The sequence below is a fragment of the Pseudophryne corroboree genome, chromosome 3, assembly GCF_028390025.1.
Source record: "Pseudophryne corroboree isolate aPseCor3 chromosome 3, aPseCor3.hap2, whole genome shotgun sequence".
Taxonomy (NCBI): Eukaryota; Metazoa; Chordata; class Amphibia; order Anura; family Myobatrachidae; genus Pseudophryne; species Pseudophryne corroboree.
In genome coordinates, this window is record NC_086446.1 from 325,093,377 (window position 1) to 325,120,120 (window position 26,744).

A 26,744-nucleotide genomic window follows, 5' to 3' on the forward strand; every position below is an offset into this window, starting at 1 on the left:
CTCGGAATTATCCCCTCTGTGACTGTTGTTTTTATCTGTTTTATTTTATATTCTATCCCCCTGAGAAGAATAAATACTGCATAAAAAAAATTTACTAGGAAAATAATGCTTTTTTTTTGTGATAAAACACTTTTTTATTCTCATCATTGGCAGTAAATTGTATATACTCTATCTAGGATGAGAGGTATAATATATAGTTGTAATATACAGTTTGGCATTACAACTCAGTGGTCTCAGACATTGTCATGGTCTGAACGTCAGCTAAAAAGCTTTCCACTATTCTGTGTTCAGCTTGTTAAATGAAACATGTTTTATAATAGAGGGTGTAGTGTGAATTACTTTGCATATCATTTAGTTCCACATTCAGTGAAAGGAATGGAGCACAGACGCTGCTGTGCTTTGGCAGCTGTTTGTGGTGCTGAAGCTGGACTGCAAACTCCCTCTCTCTCATCTCTCGCTCTCTCTGTGTCTCTCTCTCTCTCTCCCTCAATCAGTATATAGCAGCAGCAGAGGCTGCTTCAACGGGGAATACCACTGAGAAAACCTGAACAGCAGTAAGTACTACACCACACTGCTGCTTTTCGGATCTGTAGTGCACATCTCTCACCAAATAGGACAGCAGCCACACTTGAAATGGTAAATAAAACACTTTTATTTCAATTAATTTTCAGGAATGTCTTCTATTTTTATGGCTTTTCTAGTTATTTTTGAGCATTCACTTAAAATTATTAAATGGTGTAAACACAGTACTGCTTAATATTAATTTAACAAGTTAATGGTCATTTTCTAATTAATAAAAAAAATGTATGTACTTTTCAGAAACAATGCAGTGTGTTAAATTGTTTCTAAAGGAGAAATACATAAAGATGACTTAAAATACAAGTTATTAGTGTAAGCTTTTTAAAACTTTTAGCTATCTTTGTATGACATTTGTATATGTATGTTTTACTTAATTGGCAAGCATATGAACAGCACAAATAGATGTTATAAACAATTGGAAAGAAAATAATTGTTCTGAATTATTTTACATAATGTTTTCTTTGACTTATTTTATTTCTACACAGGACACTTGGATTTGAATGAATTGTGCTGCTCTATCCAGTATCTTTATTTGTTAACCTTCATCACAAAGGCTCACAAATAGCTAATACAATAAAAACATGGATAATTATTCACTAACTTTAGGAATGCATATGATGAATGAAACCCAAATCAATCAGACCCTAGGCAATATGCCCCAGAATGCCCTAGAAATTCAAGTTGTTACCATCTTTCTTGTCCTTTTGATCTGCGGAGTTGGTATTGCTGGAAACATCATGGTCGTTTTAGTGGTCTTAAGAACCAAACACATGATGACCCCAACAAACTGTTACCTGGTTAGTTTGGCCATCGCTGATCTAATAGTTCTTCTGGCTGCTGGGCTTCCCAACATTTCAGAAGTGGTTGCTTCTTGGGTTTATGGCTATGTTGGGTGTCTTTGCATCACCTATCTGCAGTACCTTGGCATCAACATCTCAGCTTGTTCAATTACAGCCTTCACCATAGAGCGATACATAGCTATCTGCCACTCCATAAAAGCACAATTTATCTGCACTGTATCCAGAGCTAAGAAAATAATAGCTTTTGTTTGGATGTTCACCTCAGTGTACTGTGTTATGTGGTTCTTCCTGGTGGACACTACAGAAGTCAAGTTTGCTGATGGTGTCCAAGTCAACTGTGGCTACAGGGTGTCTAGAAACTTGTATACTCCCATCTACTTTTTGGACTTCACTATTTTTTATGTGATTCCATTGGTCCTTGCCACTGTTTTGTATGGCTTGATAGCTCGGATATTATTTATGAACCCCTTACCTTCTAACCCTCAGGATCTTAGCAGGATGAGTTCAAAACACTATGGAAAGCCCTATAATTCCATAAAACTTTCATGCAAAGGCAACAAAAACACAGTGAGTTCAAGAAAACAAGTGAGTAGAATTTTATTTATTATCCATTTCACACCATTAATCATAAGGTTAACATACCTCAAATCCAATGATACTTCAATCCCATTCATCCTGCCAGATGTAATTGAATAACAGCTAAAGGTGCACATCTTCATACCTAGCCCTACAATATGTTTTCAAGTTGGCTGTAAATTCTTTCAGGTATTTGTAATTCAAGTAGAACGTGTTGTACTTTTTATTGATTTCCATCCTATCACATCCTGTCAAAGACAAAGGGAGGTATCCTATTAGTAGCAGTAATTTAGCGCTGCTAACAGGTTTGTCGGGGCTATCCAATTACCCCCCTGATGCAGTGCGCTTCTCCCCCTGAAGCTGGCACTTACCGGGGATTATGCTCCGGGTGCCTCAGCAAAGAAAAGCATAATCCGTGATAAACTGCTGCGGAACCACGCTAACACATGGATTGGAAATTTACGCCAGATCCCATGTGTTATCACACTATCGCTGGTCCATTTTCGGTTGATAAAAACAGCCTCTAATTGGATACAACAATAATAACCATTGGTCAAAAATCGCGATATCATGCTGTTTTTATTGACTGAAAACGGATCACTTCTAATTGGATATCCCCCCAAAGATGAGCTTACATGTGTATCAATAATGTAGTATAAACATGTGCTCTGCAGCAGTAATAAAAATAATAATAGTAATATCATCTCTCTTCAAAACAGAGAAAAACAAATGTAATCAAATACATGTTAGGTCTACTGATTTGTACTGTAGCAAAGTATCATTGATGTTTATTTATCATGAGCCAAACATCTGCTAGATGAAATCCTGGAAACAAAGCAGGAATAAGCACAAATCAAGTAGGATTTTTTTCTGTAAAGTGTAGGAATCTTGGGAGAAAGGGACATTTATTGAATATAAGAGGTTTGCATTACACATAAACTCTACTGTGCACAACACTCCGGAGCTGATGTGTAGCATGTCAATGTGCTGTAAGCTGTTAAATGTTTACCTCTGGTGTCTGGGCAATGTGAGTGACAAAAAAAAGACTTAGGGTGACATTTACTAAGCAGTGATAAGAGCGGAGAAGTATTCCAGTGGAGAAGTTGCCCATGGCAACCAATCAGCACTGAAGTAACATCTATAATTTGCATACTATAAAATTATACAGAGCTGCTGATTGGTTGATGGGGCAATTTTTCCACTGGCTCACTTCTCCGCTCTTATCACTGCTTAGTAAATGTCCCCCTTAAATGCACTGCAGTCTGAATTAGGACTTATAGAGATGTGCTGTCACTTAGTATGTGTACATGGAACATTCTCACAGCGCAGGTGGTACAAATTCACACAGTTACTTCCAAAATCCATGGATTATTAGCTATGTACATACAAATTTAAAAAAGAACAAACAAAATAAAAAATGTATATGCATTGAAATAAACAGATTATATGGATCAATTAGATATTTTCTGTTAGCATATTCTGTGTTTCTGTATAAGAAGAACCTTATTAAACAAGATTTTTTTTATTAACATTTTAGTGCTCTCTCCTGTACTGTCTGTAGTGAAATGGTAAATGTGTATTTGACAATGATTTTTAAGGGACCTTATACAATTAACACAACTTTTTTTTTCCAATGCTTGACCACTGCAGTGATAATTTGCAATGTTTTAAGATAAATGCACGTTACTCTAACAGCACTCCTAGTGCCATGACAACAAGTCTCCTATTTTACTTTCGATCTCCAACTCTGGCTATAGCTGGCAATTGCTATGTATTTTGAGCTTGATTGTTGTATGGCATTGTAATTACATTGATTTGCTTAAGTAACTTTTCTATTCTAGTTTTCATTTTTTTACTTTTGTTAACTATTTTTCAGTTGTCTATTTTCTAATGTGCCTCATTCTATATAGCGATACAGAGACAAGGTTTTTTTATATGGAAAGGTTGTGTAATGGTGGGGGAAAGTACATTTTTCATACATTGGGGGTTATTCAGATATGGACGCAGATTTTGCATCCGCAGCAAGATTAGCATCCATCCACTCACATGCTGGGCTACCCAGCATGTGCGTGATGCCGCCCCACGATGTGATCGCAATTTAATTGCGAACACATCGATTTAATGTCTACACCCGCATGTGCAGCCTGGCTGCACTGGAAAGCGGTCTGGTGCCACTTTATTTTGAGAGGCTGCATGTGACATCATGCAGCTGCCCCACAAATGGTCTGGAGATGCCTGCGTTGTCCGGACTACGCCCGCGAATAAGCACTGCAGCCGTTGTGCGTGCACAGGGCCGGCGCTACCATTAGGCAGCTTTAGGCAGCTGCCTAGAGCGCCAGCCGCTGGAGGGTGGTACTTAGCAGCATACCTATAAAATGAGGGATGAGCGGCGCCACTTTCTCCCGCAACCCACAGCATCGTTTTTATTTCATATAGATCTGTGGGTTCCGGAGAAGGGAATTGAGGACAAGTGACAGCATTTATGCAGCAGCCGCCTGCCCCTCGCTAGCAGCAGTCTCCCGCGGCCCGCCCATCAGCAGCTGCAGCGCACTATGAAGGCGGCAGCAGCTTTGGGAGCAGTGACTCCCCGCCAGCAGCAGCGCTAGCCCAGGCGGCACCATGAGCCAGAAGAGGGTGGCAGCAGCAGGGAGCATCCTGGCCAGCGGTAAGATGCCGCACCTGTGTTATGGTGGGGAACCCAACTTGATTGATTCTAACCATAACCAACCCTAGTGGCTGCCTAAAGTCACAACCTGGGGGGAGTGTGCACTGGCTGGGGGAGGAGGGGGATTGGATTTATGTGTGTATGTATGGAGACAGTGGCCCTCATTCCGAGTTGTTCGCTCGGAGATTTTCATCGCATCGCAGTGAGAATTCTCTTAGTGCGCATGCGCAATGTTCGCACTGCGACTGCGCCAAGTAACTTTACTATGATGAAAGTAAGTTTACTCACGGCATTTTCATCGCTCCGACGTTCGCATTGTGATTGACAGGAAATGGGTGTTACTGGGCGGATGCACGGCGTTTTAGGGGCGTGTGGCTGGAAACGCTACCGTTTCCGGAAAAAACGCAGGAGTGGCCGGAGAAACGGTGGGAGTGCCTGGGCGAACGCTGGGTGTGTTTATGACGTCAGCCAGGAACGAAAAGCACTGAACTGATCGCACAGGCAGAGTAAGTCTGAAGCTACTCAGAAACTGCTAACTCGTTTGTAATCGCAATATTGCGCGTACGTCGGTCGCAATTTTAAGAAGCTAAGATTCACTCCCAGTAGGCGGCGGCTTAGCGTGTGTAACTCTGCTACATTCGCCTTGCGAGCGAACAACTCGGAATGAGGGCCAGTATGTATATATGGATGTATGTTCAGCATGGATGTATATATGTGTGTATGTATGGAGATAGTATGTATATATGTGTGTATGTATAGAGGCAGTGTATGGATGTATATATGTGTGTATGTATAGAGGCAGTGTATGGATCTATATATGTGTGTATGTATAGAGGCAGTGTATGGATGTATATATGTGTGTATGTTTAGAGGCAGTGTATGTATGAATGTATATATGTGTGTATGTATAGAGGCAGTGTATGGATGTATATATGTGTATATGTATAGAGGCAGTGTATGGATGTATATATGTGTGTATGCATAGAGACAGTATATGGATGTATATACTGTATGTGTGTTATGTACGGAGGTAGTGTATGGATGTATATTTGTGTGTATGTACGGAGGTAGTGTATGGATGTATATATGTGTGTATGTACGGAGGTAGTGTATGGATGTATATGTGTGTGTATGTATGGAGGTAGTGTATGGATGTATATATGTGTGTATGTACGGACGTAGTGTATGGATGTATATATGTGTGTATGTATGGAGGTAGTGTATGGATGTATATATGTGTGTATGTACGGAGGTATTGTATGTATGTATGTATATATGTGTGTTTGTATGGAGGTAGTGTATGGATGTATATATGTGTGTATGTACGGACGTAGTGAATGGATGTATATATGTGTGTATGTATGAGAGAGGCAGTGTATGGATGTATATGTGTGTGTATGTATGGAGGCAGTGTATGGATGTATATATGTTGTATGTATGGAGGTAGTGTATGGATGTATATATGTGTGTATGTACAGAGGTAGTGTATGGATGTATATTATATATGTGTGTATGTATGGAGACAGTGTGTATATATTGATGTATGTATAGAGGCAGTGTATGGATGTATATATGTGTGTATGTATAGAGGCAGTATATGGATGTATATATGTGTACGTACGGAGGCAGTGTATGGATGTATATATGTGTGTATGTATATAGCCAGTGTATGGATGTATATATGTGTGTGTATGCATGGAGGCAGTGTATGGATGTATGTATGAGAGAGGCTATGTATGTATGTATGTATGTATGTATGAGAGAGGCAGTGTATGTATGGATGGATGAGATAATGTATGGATGTATATATGTGTGTATGCATGGAGGCAGTGTATGGATGTATGTTTGAGAGAGGCTATGTATGTATGTATGTATGTATGTATGTATGAGAGAGGCTATGTATGCATGTATGTATGTATGTATGTATGTATGTATGATGGATACATAGTTTGAGAGAGGCTATGTATGTATGTATGTATGTATGTATGTATGTATGTGAAAGGTAGTGTATGGATGGATGGATGTGTGTATGCATGGAGGCAGTGTATGTATGTATGTATGTATGTATGAATGAGAGAGGCTATGTATGTATGGATGTATGTTTGAGAGAGGCTATGTATGTATGTATGTATGTATGTATGTATGTATGAGATAGGCTATGAATGGTAGTGGATGGATGGATGTGTGTGTATGTATGTATGTATGTATGTATGCATGGAGGCAGTGTATGTATGTATGTATGTATGAGAGAGGCAGTGTATGTATGTATGTATGTATGTATGAGAGAATGTATGGATGTATATATGTGTGTATGCATGGAGGCAGTGTATGGATGTATATACTGTATGTGTGTTATGTACGGAGGTAGTGTATGGATGTATGTTTGAGAGAGGCTATGTATGAATGGATGTATGAGAGAGGCAGTGTATGGATGGATATATGTGTGTATGCATGGAGGCAGTGTATGGCTGTATGTTTGAGAGAGGCTATGTATGTATGTATGTATGTATGTATGTATGTATGTATGAGAGAGGCTATGTATGTATGTATGTATGTATGTATGTATGAGAGAGGCAGTGTATGGATGGATATATGTGTGTATGCATGGAGGCAGTGTATGGATGTATGTGAGAGGCTATGTATGTATGGATGTATGTTTGAGAGAGGCTATGTATGTATGTATGTATGTATGTATGTATGAGAGAGGCTATGTAAGTATGTATGTATGTATGTATGTATGTATGAGAGAGGCAGTGTATGGATGGATGGATGTGTGTATGTATGCATGGAGGCAGTGTATGGATCTATGTATGAGAGAGGCTATGTATGTATGTATGTATGTATGTATGTATGTATGAGAGAGGCTATGTATGTATGTATGTATGTATGAGAGAGGCAGTGCATGTAGGTATGTATGTATGTATGTATGCATGTATGCATGTATGTATGTATGTATGTATGTATGTATGAGAGAGTCAGTGTATGTATGATAGAGGCAGTGAATGGATGCATGTATGTATGTATGTATGTTTGCATGTATGTGAGAGACAGTGTATGTATGGATGTATATATATATATATATATATACATATGTATGTATGAGAGACAGAATGAAAGAGAGATGTGTGTGGCAGAAATAAAGGGAGATAGTATATGTGTAAAAGAGAGTGAGAATGAGAATGACAGAGAAAAAGTAGAAAGATGTGAAGGAATGAGGGAGACAGAGTATGAATGTATACTGTATATGAGAGAGGCAGTGTATGGATGTGTATGTATGTATGTATGTATGTATGAGAGATGAATGAAATAGAAAGAGATAGGCAGCTGGGTAGGGTGTCAGTATCTGGGAAGGGAGTGCCACTAGGTGTACCCATCAAATAATGTAGGATGTCTTTGAGAGATACATCCTTATACTCAATGCAGTCAGACGGCTGGGAAACATATAAGATGCCACCTATGTACTTTCACCTTAGTGACTGGGAAAGTGAGTAATTGATGGTGTTGGGGGGCAGTAGGCAGAAATTTTGCCTAGGGCGCCAAGAAACCTTGCACCGGCCCTGTGCGTGCACAGACCCTCTGGATACAGTCGCTGCATACAGATGCGCGGCTGTGTCCGAGTCTGAATAAGGCCCATACTTTGTATCTCTCTCCAAACTCTGAGCTGGTGGTCTGCAGGTCTCATCTTATTCTTTTAATGTGACCCATATTGTGTTTCCATGTTGCACTTCAGCTGAGAAGCACATTTCAGATGTTCTCTGAGCTGGTTAACAAAAAAGAAACAGAACATTGACACAAAATAAAGTAATTAAATAATCATGATGTCTTCTCATTCCCATGATTAATTTATGTCATAATTACGGTTAAAACAACGTTTATTTAATTAACAGGTTTAGTACTAAAGTGGAAGGAGGTTGTAATTTACTTTGATGTGATATTTGCACATTTATATAGCACACCTATGGAGATTTTTCAACATAGAGAGGTTAGGCAGATACCTTGAAACCAAAGAGTGGTCAGAAAGACAGTACAAAGCAAGTTATTTTGAGGGGAGCATCAGGTGCATGTAATAAATAACCACTATGAACAGCAGATGTGTTAAAGGTTCTTTAACGGTAAGAGCAATGGGACTGAGGAATGTGCTCCTACAAGAACTGGTATTGACAGATACTGTAAATAGCTTTAAGAAATAATTGCAGTAAACATTGACAATATATGGAAATAACTGTTTCCTATTATGCCAAATTGGTCTATGCTTCACAGGTGTTGTTTTTGTCTTGCACTGACAGGGATTTTGAGTATAAATGGATTGAAGCAGAGAACAGTAGGTTGCAAATTTGAGTTAAAAAAAAAAGCACATGAAAAATTTCATAAACTCAAAATTGCAGAGCTGGAGATGCAACACTATGTGAAAAAGCAGTATATGCATCTGTCTCACACCAAGCACAAGTCACAAATACAGTACATCCCACTTTTATCTATAATGCACCTATGTTGTACAAGACATGCATTTAACACTAGGCATCAATGACTCTGCAAAAACCTCTACTCTGTAATACAGCAGAAATTACTCTCCATCTTGCATGCATTTATATATATATATATATATATATATATATATGCGAAAAAGGGGGGGAGAAAAACAAGCGCCTTATGGTGTAGTATAATCTTGCAAGGTGCGTTTCGACACACATACACAAGTAGTTTGCGTACCAGATAGTGACTAGCTATCACTCTCCATTCAGGCTGTTTATCACCATCTGTGATTTGGTAGTATTCATGCACTGCACTGCACAAACTCTATTATTGGTTGCACTTGTTTGGTGCCCACTGGGTCTTCCTCTGATTTGTACACCTATTTAGGCTTACCACACTATCCCTTCAAACCGGGACACTCATGACTTGCACATTAGAGATGAGCAGGTTCGGTTATCTGAGAACCAAAGCCTACCGAACTTCACATCCCTAGCCCGGATCCGAGTCTGGCTCGGGACTTCCCACAAGACTCGGAAACCAGAATGAGACAAAACATCATCATCCCGCTGTCGGATTCTCATGGGTTTTGGATTCCATATAAGGTGGCGTGCGTCGCCACCATTTTCACTCCCGTCCTGGAGAGTGTAGTGAGAGGACGTGTCTCTCTCCTCAGTGTCTGTCTGTGCGGGAAAGTGGTGTGGCGACCTGCTCTGTCTTATGTGTGTTATTCCAGTGCTGTTTTGTACTGCATCAGTCCAGTGGTGGTGTCTTGTGCTGCATCAGTCCAGTCACAGTGGTGGTGTCCTCTGCTGCCATATGTCCAGTGCTGCTGTATAAGTCCAGTGATACTGCCATATATGTCCAGTGATACTGCCGAATATGTCCAGTGATACTGCCGTATATGTCCAGTGATACTGCCGTATAAGTCCAATGGTACTGCCGTATAAGTCCAGTGATACTAACGTATAAATCCAGTCCAGTGGTACTGCCATATAAGTCCAGTGATACTCCCGTATAAGTCCAGTGATACTGCCATATTTGTCCAGTGGTACTGCCATATAAATCCAGTGGTACTGCTGTATAAATCCAGTCCAGTGTTACTGGCGTATAAGTCTAGTGGTACTGCCATAAAAGTCTAATTGTACTGCCGTATAAGTTCATTGGTACTGCCGTATAAATCCAGTCCAGTGGTACTGCCATATAAGTCCAGTGGTACTGCCATATAAATCTAGTGATACTGCCGCATATGTCAAGTGGAAATACCATATAAATCCAGTGGTACTGCCATATAAATCCAGTCCAGTGGTACTGCCATAAAACTCCAGTCCAGTGGTACTGCCGTATAAGTCCAGTGGAAATGCCATATAAATCCAGTGGTACTGCCATATAAGTCCAGTGATACTGCCATATATGTCCAGTGGTACTGCCATATAAATCCAGTGGTACTGCCATATAAGTCCAGTGGTACTGCAGCATAAGTACAGTGATACTGACATATAAGACCAGTGGTACTGCCGTATAAGTCTTGTGGTACTGCCATATAAGTCCAATGATACTGCCGTATATGTCCAGTGGAACTACCATATAAATTCAGTGGTACTGCCGTATAAATCCAGTCCAGTGGTACTGCCATATAAGTCCAGTGGTACTGCCATATAAGTCCAGTCCAGTGGTACTGCCGTATAAGTCCAGTGGAACTGCCGTATAAATCAAGTGGTACTGCCATACAAGTCCAGTGATACTGCCGTATATGTCCAGTGGTACTGCTATATAAATCCAGTGGTACTGCCGTATAAGTCCACTGGTAATGTCGTATAAATCCAGTCCAGTGGTACTGTTGTAAAAGTCCAGTGGTACTGCCACATAAGTCCAGTCCAGTGGTACTGCCATATAAGTCCAGTAGAACTGCTGTATAAATCCAGTGGTACTGCCATATAAGTCCAGTTATACTGCCGTAAATGTCCAGTGGTACTGATATATAAATCCAGTGGTACTTCCGTATAAGTCCACTGGTACTGTCGTATAAATCCAGTTCAGTGGTACTACCATATAAGTCCAGTGGTACTGCCATATAAGTCCAGTCCAGTGGTAGTGCCGTATAAGTCCAGTGGAACTGCCGTATAAATCCAGTGGTACTGTCATATAAGTCCAGTGGAACTACCATAAAAATCCAGTGGTACTGCCATATAAGTCCAGTGATACTGCCATATAAGTCCAGTGGAATTGCAGTATAAGTAAAGTGATAATGCCGTATAAATCCAGTAGTACTGCCGTATAAATCCAGTGGTACTGCTGTATAATCCAGTGGTACTGCTGTATAAGTCCAGTGGTACTGCAGTATAAGTACAGTGATAATGCCGTATAAGACCAGTGGTACTGCTGTATAAGTCCGGTGGTACTGCCATATAAGTCCAGTGATACTGCTGTATATGTCCAGTGGAACTACCATATAAATCCAGTGGTACTGCTGTATAAGTCCAGTGGTACTGCTGTATAATCCAGTGGTACTGCCGTATAAGTCCAGTGGTACTGCAATATAAGTCCATTGGTACTGTCGTATAAGTCCAGTTATACTGTCCTATAAGTCCAGTGTTATTGCCGTATAAGTCCAGTGTTACTGCCGTATAAGTCCAGTGGTACTGCTGTATAATCCAGTGGTACTGCCATATAAGTCCAGTGATAATGCCTTATAAGACCAGTGGTACTGCCATATAAGTCCGGTGGTACTGCCATATAAGTCCAGTGATACTGCCGTATATGTCCAGTGTAACTACCATATAAATCCAGTGGTACTGCCATATAAGTCCAGTGGTACTGCCATATAAGTCCAGTGATACTGCCATATAAGTCCAGTGGTACTGCCGTATAAGTCCAGTGGTACTGCCGTATAAGTCCATTGGTACTGCCGTATAAGTCCAGTTATACTGTCTTATAAGCCCAGTGGTACTGACGTATAAATCCAGTGGAACTGACGTATATATCCAGTGGTACTGCCATATAAATCCAGTGATACTGCCGTATATGTACAGTGGTACTGCTATATAAATCCAGTGGTACTGCCGTATAAGTCCATTGGTACTGTTGTATAAATCCAGTCCAGTAGTACTGCCGTATAAGTCCAGTGGTACTGCCATATAAGTCTAGTCCAGTGGTACTGCCGTATAAGTCCAGTGGAACTGCCGTATAAATCCAGTGGTACTGCCGTATAAGTCCAGTGATACTGCCATAAATGTCCAGTGGTACTGCCATATAAAACCAGTGGTACTGCCATATAAGTCCAGTGATACTGCCATATAAGTCCAGTGGTACTGCCGTATAAGTCCAGTTATACTGTCCTATAAGTCCAGTGGTACTGCCGTATAAGTCCAGTGGTACTGCCATATAAGTCTATTGGTACTGTCATATAAGTCCAGTTATACTGTCCTATAAGTCCAGTGGTACTGCCGTATAAGTCCAGTGGTACTGCCGTATAAATCCAGTGGTACTGCTGTATAATCCAGTGGTACTGCCGTATAAGTCCAGTGGTACTGCAATATAAGTCCATTGGTACTGTCGTATAAGTCCAGTTATACTGTCCTATAAGTCCACTGTCACTGCCGTATAAGTCCAGTGGTACTGCCGTATGAGTCCAGTGGTACTGCCGTATAAGTCCAGTGGTACTGCCGTATAATCCAGTGGTACTGCCGTATAAGTCCAGTGATAATGCCGTATAAGACCAGTGGTACTGCTGTATAAGTCCGGTGGTACTGCCATATAAGTCCAGTGAAACTGCCGTATATGTCCAGTGGAACTACCATATAAGACCAGTGGTATTACCGTATAAATCCAATCCAGTGGTACTGCCTTATAAGACCAGTGGTACTGCCATATAAGTCCAGTGATACTGCCATATAAGTCCAGTGGTACTGCCGTATAAGTCCAGTGGTACTGCCGTATAAGTCCAGTGGTACTGCCGTATAAGACTATTGGTACTGTCGTATAAGTCCAGTTATACTGTCCTATAAGTCCAGTGGTACTGCCGTATAAGTCCAGTGGTACTGCCGTATAAATCCAGTGGTACTGCTGTATAATCCAGTGGTATTGCCGTATAAGTCCAGTGGTACTGCAATATAAGTCCATTGGTACTGTCGTATAAGTCCAGTTATACTGTCCTATAAGTCCACTGTTACTGCCGTATAAGTCCAGTGGTACTGCCGTATGAGTCCAGTGGTACTGCCATATAAGTCCAGTGGTACTGCCGTATAATCCAGTGGTACTGCCGTATAAGTCCAGTGATAATGCCGTATAAGACCAGTGGTACTGCTGTATAAGTCCGGTGGTACTGCCATATAAGTCCAGTGAAACTGCCGTATATGTCCAGTGGAACTACCATATAAATCCAATGGTACTACCGTATAAATCCAATCCAGTGGTACTGCCTTATAAGACCAGTGGTACTGCCATATAAGTCCAGTGATACTGCCATATAAGTCCAGTGGTACTGCCGTATAAGTCCAGTGGTACTGCCGTATAAATCCAGTGGTACTGCTGTATAATCCAGTGGTACTGCAGTATAAGTCCAGTGGTACTGCAATATAAGTCCATTGGTACTGTCGTATAAGTCCAGTTATACTGTCCTATAAGTCCACTGTCACTGCCGTATAAGTCCAGTGGTACTGCCGTATGAGTCCAGTGGTACTGCCGTATAAGTCCAGTGGTACTGCCGTATAATCCAGTGGTACTGCCGTATAAGTCCAGTGATAATGCCGTATAAGACCAGTGGTACTGCTGTATAAGTCCGGTGGTACTGCCATATAAGTCCAGTGAAACTGCCGTATATGTCCAGTGGAACTACCATATAAGACCAGTGGTACTACCGTATAAATCCAATCCAGTGGTACTGCCTTATAAGACCAGTGGTACTGCCATATAAATCCAGTGATACTGCCATATAAGTCCAGTGGTACTGCCGTATAAGTCCAGTGGTACTGCCGTATAAGTCCAGTGGTACTGCCGTATAAGACTATTGGTACTATCGTATAAGTCCAGTTATACTGTCCTATAAGTCCAGTGGTACTGCCGTATAAGTCCAGTGGTACTGCCGTATAAATCCAGTGGTACTGCTGTATAATCCAGTGGTACTGCCGTATAAGTCCAGTGGTACTGCAATATAAATCCATTGGTACTGTCGTATAAGTCCAGTTATACTGTCCTATAAGTCCACTGTTACTGCCGTATAAGTCCAGTGGAACTGCCGTATGAGTCCAGTGGTACTACCATATAAGTCCAGTGGTACTGCCGTATAATCCAGTGGTACTGCCGTATAAATCCAGTGATAATGCCGTATAAGACCAGTGGTACTGCTGTATAAGTCCGGTGGTACTGCCATATAAGTCCAGTGAAACTGCCGTATATGTCCAGTGGAACTACCATATAAATCCAGTGGTACTACCGTATAAATCCAATCCAGTGGTACTGCCGTATAAAACCAGTGGTACTACCGTATAAATCCAATCCAGTGGTACTGCCTTATAAGACCAGTGGTACTGCCATATAAGTCCAGTGATACTGCCATATAAGTCCAGTGGTACTGCCGTATAAGTCCATTGGTACTGCCGTATAAGTCCAGTTATACTGTCCTATAAGTCCAGTGGTACTGCCGTATAAGTCCAGTGGAACTGCCGTATATATCCAGTGGTACTGCCATATAAGTCCAGTGATACTGCCGTATATGACTAGTGGTACTGCTATATAAATCCAGTGGTACTGCCGTATAAGTCCATTGGTACTGTTGTATAAATCCAGTCCATTGGTACTGCCATATAAATCCAGTCCAGTGGTACTGCCATATAAGTCCAGTGGAACTGCCGTATAAATCCAGTGGTACTGTCATATAAGTCCAGTGATACTGCCTTAAATGTCCAGTGGTACTGCCATATAAATACAGTGGTACTGCCATATAAGTTCAGTGATACTGCCATATAAGTCCAGTGGTACTGCCGCATAAGTCCAGTTATACTGTCCTATAAGTCCAGTGGTACTGCCGTATAAGTCCAGTGGTACTGCCGTATAAGTCCAGTAGTACTGCCATATAAGTCAAGTGGTACTGCTGTATAAGTCTAGTGGAACTGCCGTATAAGTCCAGTTCAGTGGTACTGCCATATAATTCCAGTGGTGCTGTCCTGTGCTGTATATTGTTTACTCCAAATAAAGGGGTTATGAATATTTAATCCAAATAATTTTTACAGGGTTTTCCCTGTGTGGTGTAGGGGTACGTTCTCCTGTGCCACATATTTTGTTATATAACTCCAGAAAAATAATGGAGAACAAAAATTTGGAGGATAAAATAGGGAAAGATCAAGAGCCACTTCCTCCTTGTGCTGAAGCTGCTGCCACTAGTCATGACATAGACGATGAAATGCAATCAACGTCGTCTGCCAAGGCCGATGCCCAATGTCACAGTAGAGGGCATGTAAAATCCAAAAAGCCAAAGTTCAGTAAAATGACATACAATTTTTTTAAATGGTCTGAGGAGAAACGTAAACTTGCCAATATGCCATTTACGACACGGAGTGGTAAGGAACGGCTAAGGCCCTGGCCTATGTTCATGACTAGTGGTTCAGCTTTACATGACGATAGAAGCCCTCATCCTCCCGCTAGAAAAATTATAACAGTTAAGCTGACAAAAGCACAACAAAGAACTGTGCGTTCTAAGATTTTATCACAAATCCCCAAGGAGAGTCCAAATGTGTCGGAGGTTGCGATGTCTGACCTTCCCAACACTGGACGGGAAGAGGTGGCTCCTTCCACCATTTGCATGCCCTCTGCAAGTGCTTGAAGGAGCACCCACAGTCCAGTTTCTGATATTCAAATTGAAGATGTCACTGTTGAAGTACACCAGGATGAGGATATGGGTGTTGCTGGCGCTGAGGAGGAAGTTGACGAGGAGGATTCTGATGGTGATGTGGTTTGTTTAAATCAGGATCTGGGGGAGACAGTTGTTGTCTGTAGGATGAATAAGCCCATTGTCATGCCTGGTCAAAATACCAAAAAAGCCACCTCTTCGGTGTGGAATTATTTCTCCACAAATCCAGACAACAGGTGTCAAGCCATGTGTTGCCTTTGTCAATCCGTAATAAGTAGGTGTAAGGACGTTAACCACCTAGGAACATCCTCCCTTATACGTCACGTGCAGCACATTCATCAGAAGTCATTGTCAAGTTAAGAAATATTGGGTAAGAGCGTAAGCAGTCCACTGACACCTAAATCCCTTCTTCCTCTTGTACCCATTCTCCTGCAAGCCACACCACCAACTCCCCCAACATCAATTTCCTCCTGAGTCAGGAACATCAGTAGTCCTGTAGGCCAAGTCACTGGCATGACTGAGGAGTCCTCTCCTAAACAAAAGAATTTGAAACCTAACCAGGATTCTTCTGGAGGATCCTTGAGTGGTAAGCCTACTGCTGCTGCTTCTGCCGCTGCTGTTGTTTCTGCTGGGAGTCGATCGTCATCCCAGAGGGGAAGTCGGAAAACCGTTTGTACTACTTCAACTAAGCAATTGACTGTCCAACAGTCCTTTGCAAGGAAGATGAAATATGAAAGCAGTCTTCCTGTAGCAAAGCGGATAACCGAGGCCTTGACAGCTATGTTGGTGTTAGACGTGCATCTGGTATCCACCATTGGTGCAGTGAGATTTAGACAATTGAAGGAGGTAGTGTGCCCCTGGTACCAAATCCCATCTAGATTCCACTTCACTAGGAAAGCGATTCCCGGACGGTACAGGGACATTAAGAAAAGTGTCCTTAGTGTCCTGAAAAATGTGGCTGTACCCAGGGTCCACTTAACCACGGACATGTGGACAAGTGGAGCAGGGCAAACTAAGGACTACATGACTACATTCAGCCTCCGCGTGCTGAAAACTGGAACACCAGCAAACACTTATGAACCTGCCCTGCCATCACCTGAAGCAAGAGGTGGTAACGAGGTGGAATTCAACAATCTATATGCTTCAGAGGATTGAGGAGCAGCAAAGGCCATTCAATCCTATACATCCACCTCCGATATAGGTAAAGGAGTGGAATGCACCTGACTCAAGCACAGTGGAGAATGATTTCCGTCTTGTGCAAGGTTCTCCAACCCTTCGAACTTGCCACACGTGAAGTCAGTTCAGACACTGCCAGCTTGAGTCAGGTCATTCCCCTCATCAGGCTTTTGCAGAAGCAGCTGGAGAAATTGAAGGAGGAGCTAAGACGGGTGTAAGTAAGGGTGGTCAATCTGTTGAAATCAGAGCACTACATTTTGGCCACCATGCTTGATCCTAGGTTTAAAGCCTACATTGTATCTCTCTTTCCAGAGTGTGCAGAGGTTCAAAGACCTGCTGGTGAGAAAATTGTCAACTCAAGCGGAACGTGACCCATCAATAGCTCCTCCTTCATTTTCTCCTGCAACTGGGGCTGCAAGGAAAAGGATAACATTTCCGAGCCCACCCGCTGGCGGTGATGCAGGGCAGTGAGGAGCGAGTGCTGACATCTGGTCTGGACTGAAGGACCTGCTAATGATTACTGACATGACTACTGTCACTGCATATGATGCTGTCACCATTGAAAGAATGGTGTAGAATTATATGGGTGACAGCATCCAAGTAGGCATGTCAGACAGTTCGTATGTATACTGGCAGGAAAAAGAGGCAATTTGAAGGACGTTGCACAAATTGGCTTTATTTTACCTAAGTTGCCCCCCCTCCCCCCACGAGTGTGTACTCCGAAAGAGTGTTTAGTGCAGCCAGTAACCTTGTCAGCGATCGGCGTAGGAGGTTACTTCCACAAAATGTGGAGAAGATGATGTTCATCAAAATTAATTATAAATTCCTCCAGCAAGACATTTACCAATTGCCTCCAGAAAGTACACAGGGACCTGTGATGGTGGATTCCAGTGGGGACGATATAATACTCTGTGAAGAGGAGGATGTACACGCTGAAAGGGGTGGGGAATCGGAGGATGAGGACGACATCTTGCCTCTGTAGAGCCAGTTTGTGCAAGGAGAGATGAATTGCTTCTTTTTTGGTGGGGGGATAAATTTCTTCTTTTTTTGTGGGGGCCCAAACAAACCAGTCATTTCAGCCTCAGTCATGTGGCAGACACTGTCGCTGAAATGATTGGTTTGTTAAAGTGTACTCTTTATACAACGTAAGGGTGGATGGGAGGACCCAAGGACAATTCCATCTTGCACCTTTTTTTTTTCTTTGTATTATGTGCTGTTTGGGGTTTAGTTTTTAAAAGTGCCATCCTGTCTGTCACTGCAGTGCCACTCCTAGATGGGCCACGTGTTTGTGCCGCCCACTTGGGTCGCTTAGCTTAATCATCTAGCGACCTCTGTGTGACCTTTTGGCCTAAAAACAATATTGTGGGGTGTTCAGAATAGACTGGAAATGAGTGGAAATGAATGTTACTGAGGTTAATAATACCGTAGGAACAATATTACACCTAAATTCTGTGATTTTAGCTGTTTTCATGTTCTTTTCCAAAATCATCCAGATCCAAAACCAAAACCCGAAAGGGTGGTTTTGGCAAAACCAATCCAGATCCAAAACATGAGCGACGATGCAGATCCAAAACCAAAACACGAAATGTGCCCGCCGCACATCTCTAATATATATATATATATATATATATATATACATACATATATATATATACTGTATATATATATACATATATATATATATATATAGTAGCAAATATCCGGCACTAGTAGAGATGAAATCTGGTGTAATGCTTCGGTGCCCTTCAAGGGGACTGCGTCCCCATGTATAGGTGCGGATTGGCGGCCCTCAAAGACTGTCGTTGATACTGCAAAAAGTGCTTTAATTCAACGTTTCGGGTATCAACCCGTCGTCAGGAAATAGCAAACAGAGTGTATTACAAACAACAGATATTTATACAAACACATACAGACACTAAATTACCTGATCCGGCGCAGGTGAGTGTGCGCTCCGGGCGCCGGCCTCCACGAGTCTCGCCGCATCCACGCTGATGCGTCCCCATGGTGCCGTCATCCAGGAGCGTCCACTCCCCGCGGCCAATCAGGATGCATATCGTCCCGTTGCCCCAGCAACCGGGCAACAACTATAGTGCACTGAACTGTTAATAAAAACAATATAAAAACAGAAGCCTGAGTGACAATTTTAACAAAGGCAGCTAGTATATCATATCCGTTTGTCAGCTAATACTGACGATTTATATTAAAGTAATATTACTTAAATGGACTATTGTCACGGACTATAAAAAACATTGAAGTCCCAAGGAGTCATTCAAACCCCTTGGGGACACAGTTCCCAAAGTATGGATCCATTTGCTCTCCAATTGTAATAATTGCTTCTTTCTGTTACCTCCTCTGATGTTAGCCGGGACGTGATCTATTAACTTTGTCCTGATGCTGGCTATACTATGTTTAGCAGCCACACAGTGACGGGCCACTGGCTGTTCGCTGGTACCTGATTCCAGCGCTGCTCTTATGGCCGACCTGTGTCCAGCCATCCTGTCCCTAAATTGTCGTTCCGTCTTGCCCACATGGGCAAGACAGGATGTATACGACAAATCTAGTGGTACAGGTGAGAGCGTGCCTGATCTTATATTTTTTCCCTGAATACGGGTGTGCAATAGTGTCTCCAGGTATTAGGGACCTGCAGGTGGTGCAGCCCAAGCATCTATGACACCCTGCCTTCTGACTAAGAAAGTGCGTAGCTGCTGCCTGCTTTTTAAGTTTCGCAATGTCCCTTTTTACAAGGAGGTCTCCAAGATTGCGTCCACGGGTATAACATGGAAGCAACCTTGTGCCTGTCAGAGCTGGTAAATTCTTGTCAATGTTAATAATGGGCCAGAACTTTTTAGCTATCTGCTTAGTAACTTTGCTCTTGGTGTTAAATCTGTTAACCCAAGGTAGCACCTGAGTATTACTGGTTAGTGCTCTATTGTGATGCAGTGTGTCAAGTCTAGGAATGTTGGAGACTTTCTGTCTAATTTTCTCCAATAATCTGCGAGGATATCCTCTTTCTTGAAATCTGTGGACCATGTCATCCATGGCCGACTCTGCTGCCCTGGGATCACTAGTAATTCTGCGAACTCTCAGCAACTGCGAGTAGGGCAATCCCTCCCGTAGAGGTTGTTGGTGAAAGCTATCATGCATGAGAATGGTGTTTCTATCCGTTTCTTTCATGTAAATGGTGGTATTTACTCCCATGGGCTTGATTGTAATGTTTACATCCAAAAAATGTATGGATGTTGGTGAAATAGTGTACGTAAATTGTACCTCATGGCCTATAGCGTTGTGTTGTTAAAACAGATTGGTCAGGGCACTCTCACTGCCTGTCCAAAAAATTAATAAATCATCTATGTATCTCAGATATAATCTGAGATACCCTTGATGGTGAAACAGCTGTTTTTCTATCATAATCATGTAGGCGTTGGCGTACGATGGGGCCACATTGGACCCCATCGCACAGCCTGCCACCTGGAGGTAGAATTTAGAATCATAAATGAAATAATTCTTTGTTAACACCAACTGCAATAATTGCATGAAGAATTCTATAGGAGGGCCTGTATATAATGCATTACCAGTTAGCAACATTTCAACAGCCTGCAATCCCTTGTTATGTGGGATGCAAGTATACAGGCTGCTCACATCAGCGCTGCATAATAAAGTGCCTGTGGGTAAAGCTCCCAAATTTTCCAACTTGATCAGCAACTCTGTAGTGTCCTTGAGGTATGAATCAGCTTGTTGTACACAAGGATTAAGTACTGTCCAGGTAGACTGCTATAGGTTGAAAAAGGGAACCCCTGGCAGAAATGATAGGTCTGCCAGGGGGTCTCTCCAACCATTTATGTATCTTGGGAACCGTATAAAAGGCTGGTGTTAATGGATACTGGACCGTCAGTGCCTGCCTTAATTCTGTGGAAATGTATCCCTTGCAGACCGCTGTATTCAATATATCATCCAGTTCTGATTTATATTCTGCTGTAGGGTCACTGGTAAGAAGAGCATAGGTGCTGCTGTCAGACAGTTGTCGGAGACATTCATTATCATAGTCTTCGAGCGACTGCACTACCACAGCCCCTCCCTTGTCGGCGGAACTAATGATAATGTCCGTCCGTGCGCTGAGTGCTTTAATCGTGTCACATTCTATCTCTGTAAGATTATTCCGATATGGAGTGCCACTAGGTGCCTGTGTTTCTAATTCATCCATCAGCCTGGTGAATTTCTTGATAGAAGGGCTGTTACTAATCGGATCAAATGATGACCTAGGTTGTAGTTTCCTTAGTTTGATAGGTATGGTGGACTTCTGTTCATAATCTATAGCTGCTTGGGGATCCTTGAAGTACTCTTTCAGTCAAAGTGAACGATTTAATTTATATGTATCTATTTTCCACTGGAAATTGTCAAACTTGGTAGTTGGAATTGAAAGAAAGGCCTTTGGCCAATATAAATGTTTCTTGGAGCGTTAGGAGGACAGTTGAAAGGTTGAATACCTTATTTACTTTTTCTTGGGAGGCTTGCTTTTTGAATTGCCTCTCGTTTTGGCGCCCCCTTCGCGTCCTTTTGTGACTGGATCTTTGAAAGCTGCCCGTGTCATTACCCCTAAAGGGTGATTCTGGGTAGATGACGTCTGGGATTGTGTCTCAGATTCACTTGCTGAGGTGCTGGTCATTACGCATGTGTCTATATCTGTAGTGACGTCTGTAACGAGCTGGCGGATTATTGCGTGCTGTATTATTGGTAGAATTTAACCAATAGTATACTTGATGTTTTTGATAGTCCTGGTGGACTTTTTTATACTTCTCTTTTTTTAACTTAATTAAATCACGTTTATATTGGTCCACCTGGGCCGTTAATTTTGTAATCCAATTATCCTCCGTGTCACCATTCATTTGTTCTTTATGCTGTAACTCAAAGGCCAATATTTTGTCTTTGGTGTTGTTCAATTCTCGAGTGGATTCTTCAATGACTGCTAACATCAAGTCCATCGAGCATTTGTTCAAGATGGAGATCCACTTACGACAAAAGGGTACTGAATATCTGCCGATAGTCGGCATATTCCGGATCCTAAAGCCTCTTGGAATAAGTTTGTCGCGGTAATATTCTGACAAGGTACTGCCGTGATAATAAAAGTCTATTTCACGTTTCTTGAGATTGAATAGTTCTTGAAATAAATCATCCGTGGTTTGACTGCTGGTATCCTCTGTGAACTTGTCCTTGTGTAAAATGGCATCAGCCTCTGAATCCGTGTAGCTGTATTGTTCTTGGGTGTCCATCTCCATGAGATTTTGAGCCATGTCTTTGGGATCCACTGTGCCCGTGGCCATCTTGCAAGCTGCTCAAATGTAAAAGGTCACAAAAGGTTCCTGTGATGTGGATCTAGTCCACAAATACCTTGCTAATCCAGCATTGGACAATGCATATGTCCTGTATGTAGTTAGCTGTTTTTATTAACAGTTCAGTGCACTATAGTTGTTGTTCGGTTGCTGGGGCAACGGGACGATATGCATCCTGAATGGCCGCGGGGAGTGGACGCTCCTGGATGACGGCACCATGGGGACGCGTCAGCGTGGATGCGGCGAGACTCGTGGAGGCCGGCGCCCGGAGCGAACACTCACGTAAACTTGCCAATATGCCGTTTACGACACGGAGTGGTAAGGAACGGCTAAGGCCCTGGCCTATGTTCATGACTAGTGGTTCAGCTTCACATGACGATAAAAGCCCTCATCCTCCCGCTAGAAAAATGATAACAGTTAAGCTGACAAAAGCACAACAAAGAACTGTGCGTTCTAAGATTTTATCACAAATCCCCAAGGAGAGTCCAAATGTGTCGGAGGTTGCGATGTCTGACCTTCCCAACACTGGACGGGAAGAGGTGGCTCCTTCCACCATTTACATGCCCTCTGCAAGTGCTTGAAGGACCACCCACAGTCCAGTTTCTGATATTCAAATTGAAGATGTCACTGTTGAAGTACACCAGGATGAGGATATGGGTGTTGCTGGCGCTGAGGAGGAAGTTGACGAGGAGGATTCTGATGGTGATGTGGTTTGTTTAAATCAGGATCTGGGGGAGACAGTTGTTGTCTGTAGGATGAATAAGCCCATTGTCATGCCTGGTCAAAATACCAAAAAAGCCACCTCTCCGGTGTGGAATTATTTCTCCACAAATCCGGACAACAGGTGTCAAGCCGTGTGTTGCCTTTGTCAATCCGTAATAAGTAGGGGTAAGGACGTTAACCACCTAGGAACATCCTCCCTTATACGTCACGTGCAGCACATTCATCAGAAGTCATTGTAGTCCTGTAGGCCAAGTCACTGGCATGACTGAGGAGTCCTCTCCTAAACAAAATAATTTGAAACCTAACCAGGATTCCTCTGGAGGATCCTTGAGTGGTAAGCCTACTGCTGCTGCTTCTGCCGCTGCTGTTGTTTCTGCTGGGAGTCGATCGTCATCCCAGAGGGGAAGTCGGAAAACCGTTTGTACTACTTCAACTAAGCAATTGACTGTCCAACAGTCCTTTGCAAGGAAGATGAAATAAGAAAGCAGTCTTCCTGTAGCAAAGCGGATAACTGAGGCCTTGACAGCTATGTTGGTGTTAGACGTGCATCTGGTATCCACCATTGGTGCAGTGAGATTTAGACAATTGAAGGAGGTAGTGTGCCCCTGGTACCAAATCCCATCTAGATTCCACTTCACTAGGAAAGCGATTCCCGGACGGTACAGGGACATTAAGAAAAGTGTCCTTAGTGTCCTGAAAAATGTGGCTGTACCCAGGGTCCACTTAACCACGGACATGTGGAGAAGTGGAGCAGGGCAAACTAAGGACTACATGACTACATTCAGCCTCCGCGTGCTGAAAACTGGAACACCAGCAAACACTTATGAACCTGCCCTGCCATCACCTGAAGCAAGAGGTGGTAACGAGGTGGAATTCAACAATCTATATGCTTCAGAGGATTGAGGAGCAGAAAGGCCATTCAATCCTATACATCCACCTACGATATAGGTAAAGGAGTGGAATGCACCTGACTCAAGCACAGTGGAGAATGATTTCCGTCTTGTGCAAGGTTCTCCAACCCTTCGAACTTGCCACACGTGAAGTCAGTTCAGACACTGCCAGCTTGAGTCAGGTCATTCCCCTCATCAGGCTTTTGCAGAAGCAGCTGGAGAAACTGAAGGAGGAGCTAAGACGGGTGTAAGTAAGGGTGGTCAATCTGTTGAAATCAGAGCACTACATTTTAGCCACCATGCTTGATCCTAGGTTTAAAGCCTACATTGTATCTCTCTTTCCAGAGTCTGCAGAGGTTCAAAGACCCGCTGGTGAGAAAATTGTCAACTCAAGCGGAACGTGACCCATCAATAGCTCCTCCTTCATTTTCTCCTGCAACTGGGGCTGCAAGGAAAAGGATAACATTTCCGAGCCCACCCGCTGGCGGTGATGCAGGGCAGTGAGGAGCGAGTGCTGACATCTGGTCTGGACTGAAGGACCTGCTAATGATTACTGACATGACTACTGTCACTGCATATGATGCTGTCACCATTGAAAGAATGGTGTAGAATTATATGGGTGACAGCATCCAAGTAGGCATGTCTATAGTTGTTGCCCGGTTGCTGGGGCAACGGGACGATATGCATCCTGAATGGCCGCGGGGAGTGGACGCTCCTGGATGACGGCACCATGGGGACGCGTCAGCGTGGATGCGGCGAGACTCGTGGAGGCCGGCGCCCGGAGCGCACACTCACCTGCGCCGGATCAGGTAATTTAGTGTCTTTATGTGTTTGTATAAATATCTGTTGTTTGTAATACACTCTGTTTGCTATTTCCTGACGACGGGTTGATACCCGAAACGTTGAATTAAAGCACTTTTTGCAGTATCAACGACAGTCTTTGAGTGCCGCCAATCCGCACCTATATATATATATATATATATACACAGAACGACAGAGGCGGCACTCCTGGACTCAGTATAGGGTGAAAAGTAACGTGCTCTACTTCTTTACTGTATTGAAGTAAAGCACGTTACTTTTCAACCTATACTGAGTCCAGGGGTGCTGCCTTTGTCGTTCTGTATATTGATTGATTGGGGTCTGCTGGCCCCTAGGAGGGCACCCTGGCAAGATATTATTGGCTTACAGGCTTACAGGGGAGTGCCGGTTCGTGGATTGGATATAGATATACAGTATATATATATATATATACACGAGCAAATAGAAAACCACAGCACTTGCCACCCCAGAAGCGGGGTGCAGTATCCGCACTCGCCACTAATAGGGTGGGGTGCATGTAGCCCATGGCCACCTACTCAAAAATATAGAAACAAAAAGTTCAGCACTCACCAAAATGAGCTCACTTATCCTCACAACATCAATGAATAAATGAATAAATGATGGGGGTTTAGTTAGTGAATTGGCCAATGCACGGAAGCCTGCATACCGCTCGCCAAGGTACCCCACCTTCATGCAGGTCCTACACTATCACGAAATCATAAAAAAATCATAAAAATTAAAACCTGGCAACTGTATCACATAATATAACTGCAAATATGCCCACTTGGTGTAAGGTGTACCTGCCATGAACTGCATGGCTTTTAAAAGGTACACTGGTCACCTGACACTGGCTGATAAATTACTAAAGGGCAGCTGACACAGGTTTAAGATAATTGGGGTGCATGAACAAAGTTTGTGACCACAGTTAATGAGTTAACCAAGGATTAACCCTGAAATATACCAATTTATTCATTGATGTTGTGAGGATAAGTGAGCTCATTTTGGTGAGTGCTGAACTTTTTGTTTCTATATATATATATATATATATATATATATATATATATGGGTGGTCTTCAGTATGCCGGCGGTCGGGCTCCCGGCGACCAGCATACCGGCGCCGGGAGCCTGACAGCCGGCATACCGACACTTATTCTCCCTCGTCCACAAACCCCCTGGAGGGAGAATAAAATAGTGTGGCGCGCGTAGCGCGCCACCGTGCCCGTAGCGTGGCGAGTGCAGCGAGCCCGCAAGGGGCTCATTTGCGCTTGCCACACTGTCGGCAAGCCGGCGGCCGGCCTCCCGGCGCCGGTATGCTGGTCGCCGGGAGGCCGGCCACCGGCAGATCGTAGTGAACCCATATATATATATATATATATATATATATCGGAACGGAAAGAGAGAATCAACACTTGGGGATATAAGGTAAGCACAGCACTATGTCACTTTATGTATGTGATTCCTGACGACGGGACTACGGGTCCTGAAACGTTGAAGTAAACCTTGCTTGATTTCAATATCCTGCAGGGCCGTGTGTCTTTCTCCATGGCTGGGAGTCGGCTTCTTTTGGTAAATATATATATATATATATATATATATACATACCATAGTGTGAAAAAGTTTTAGGCAGGTGTGAATAAATTGCTGCAAAGTAAGAATTCTTTCAAAAATAGAAGTGTTAATACTTTATTTTTATCAATGAACAACATGCAAAGTCATTGAATAGAGAGAAATCTAAATCAAATCATTATTTCAATATTTAAATCAATTCACCCTTTGCCTTGAAAACAGCATCAATTCTTCTAGGTACACTTGCACGCAGTTTTTGAAAGATGATGGTAGGCAGGTTGTTTCAAACATCTTGGAGAACTAGCC

At 42.7% G+C, this 26,744-nt stretch overlaps 1 protein-coding gene across 1 annotated transcript in view; it reads left to right on the forward strand.

Moving 5' to 3' along the window:
• The first annotated feature begins 470 nt into the window (after positions 1 to 470).
• LOC135055444 (thyrotropin-releasing hormone receptor-like) overlaps positions 471 to 26,744 on the forward strand; it is a 282,094-nt gene continuing 255,820 nt past the window's right edge. The window contains exons 1-2 of the mRNA XM_063959541.1: positions 471 to 636; positions 1,065 to 1,964. Coding sequence (XP_063815611.1) covers positions 1,161 to 1,964 — 804 coding nt within the window. The 5' untranslated portion in view covers positions 471 to 636; positions 1,065 to 1,160. The remainder of the gene's footprint in view (positions 637 to 1,064; positions 1,965 to 26,744) is intronic.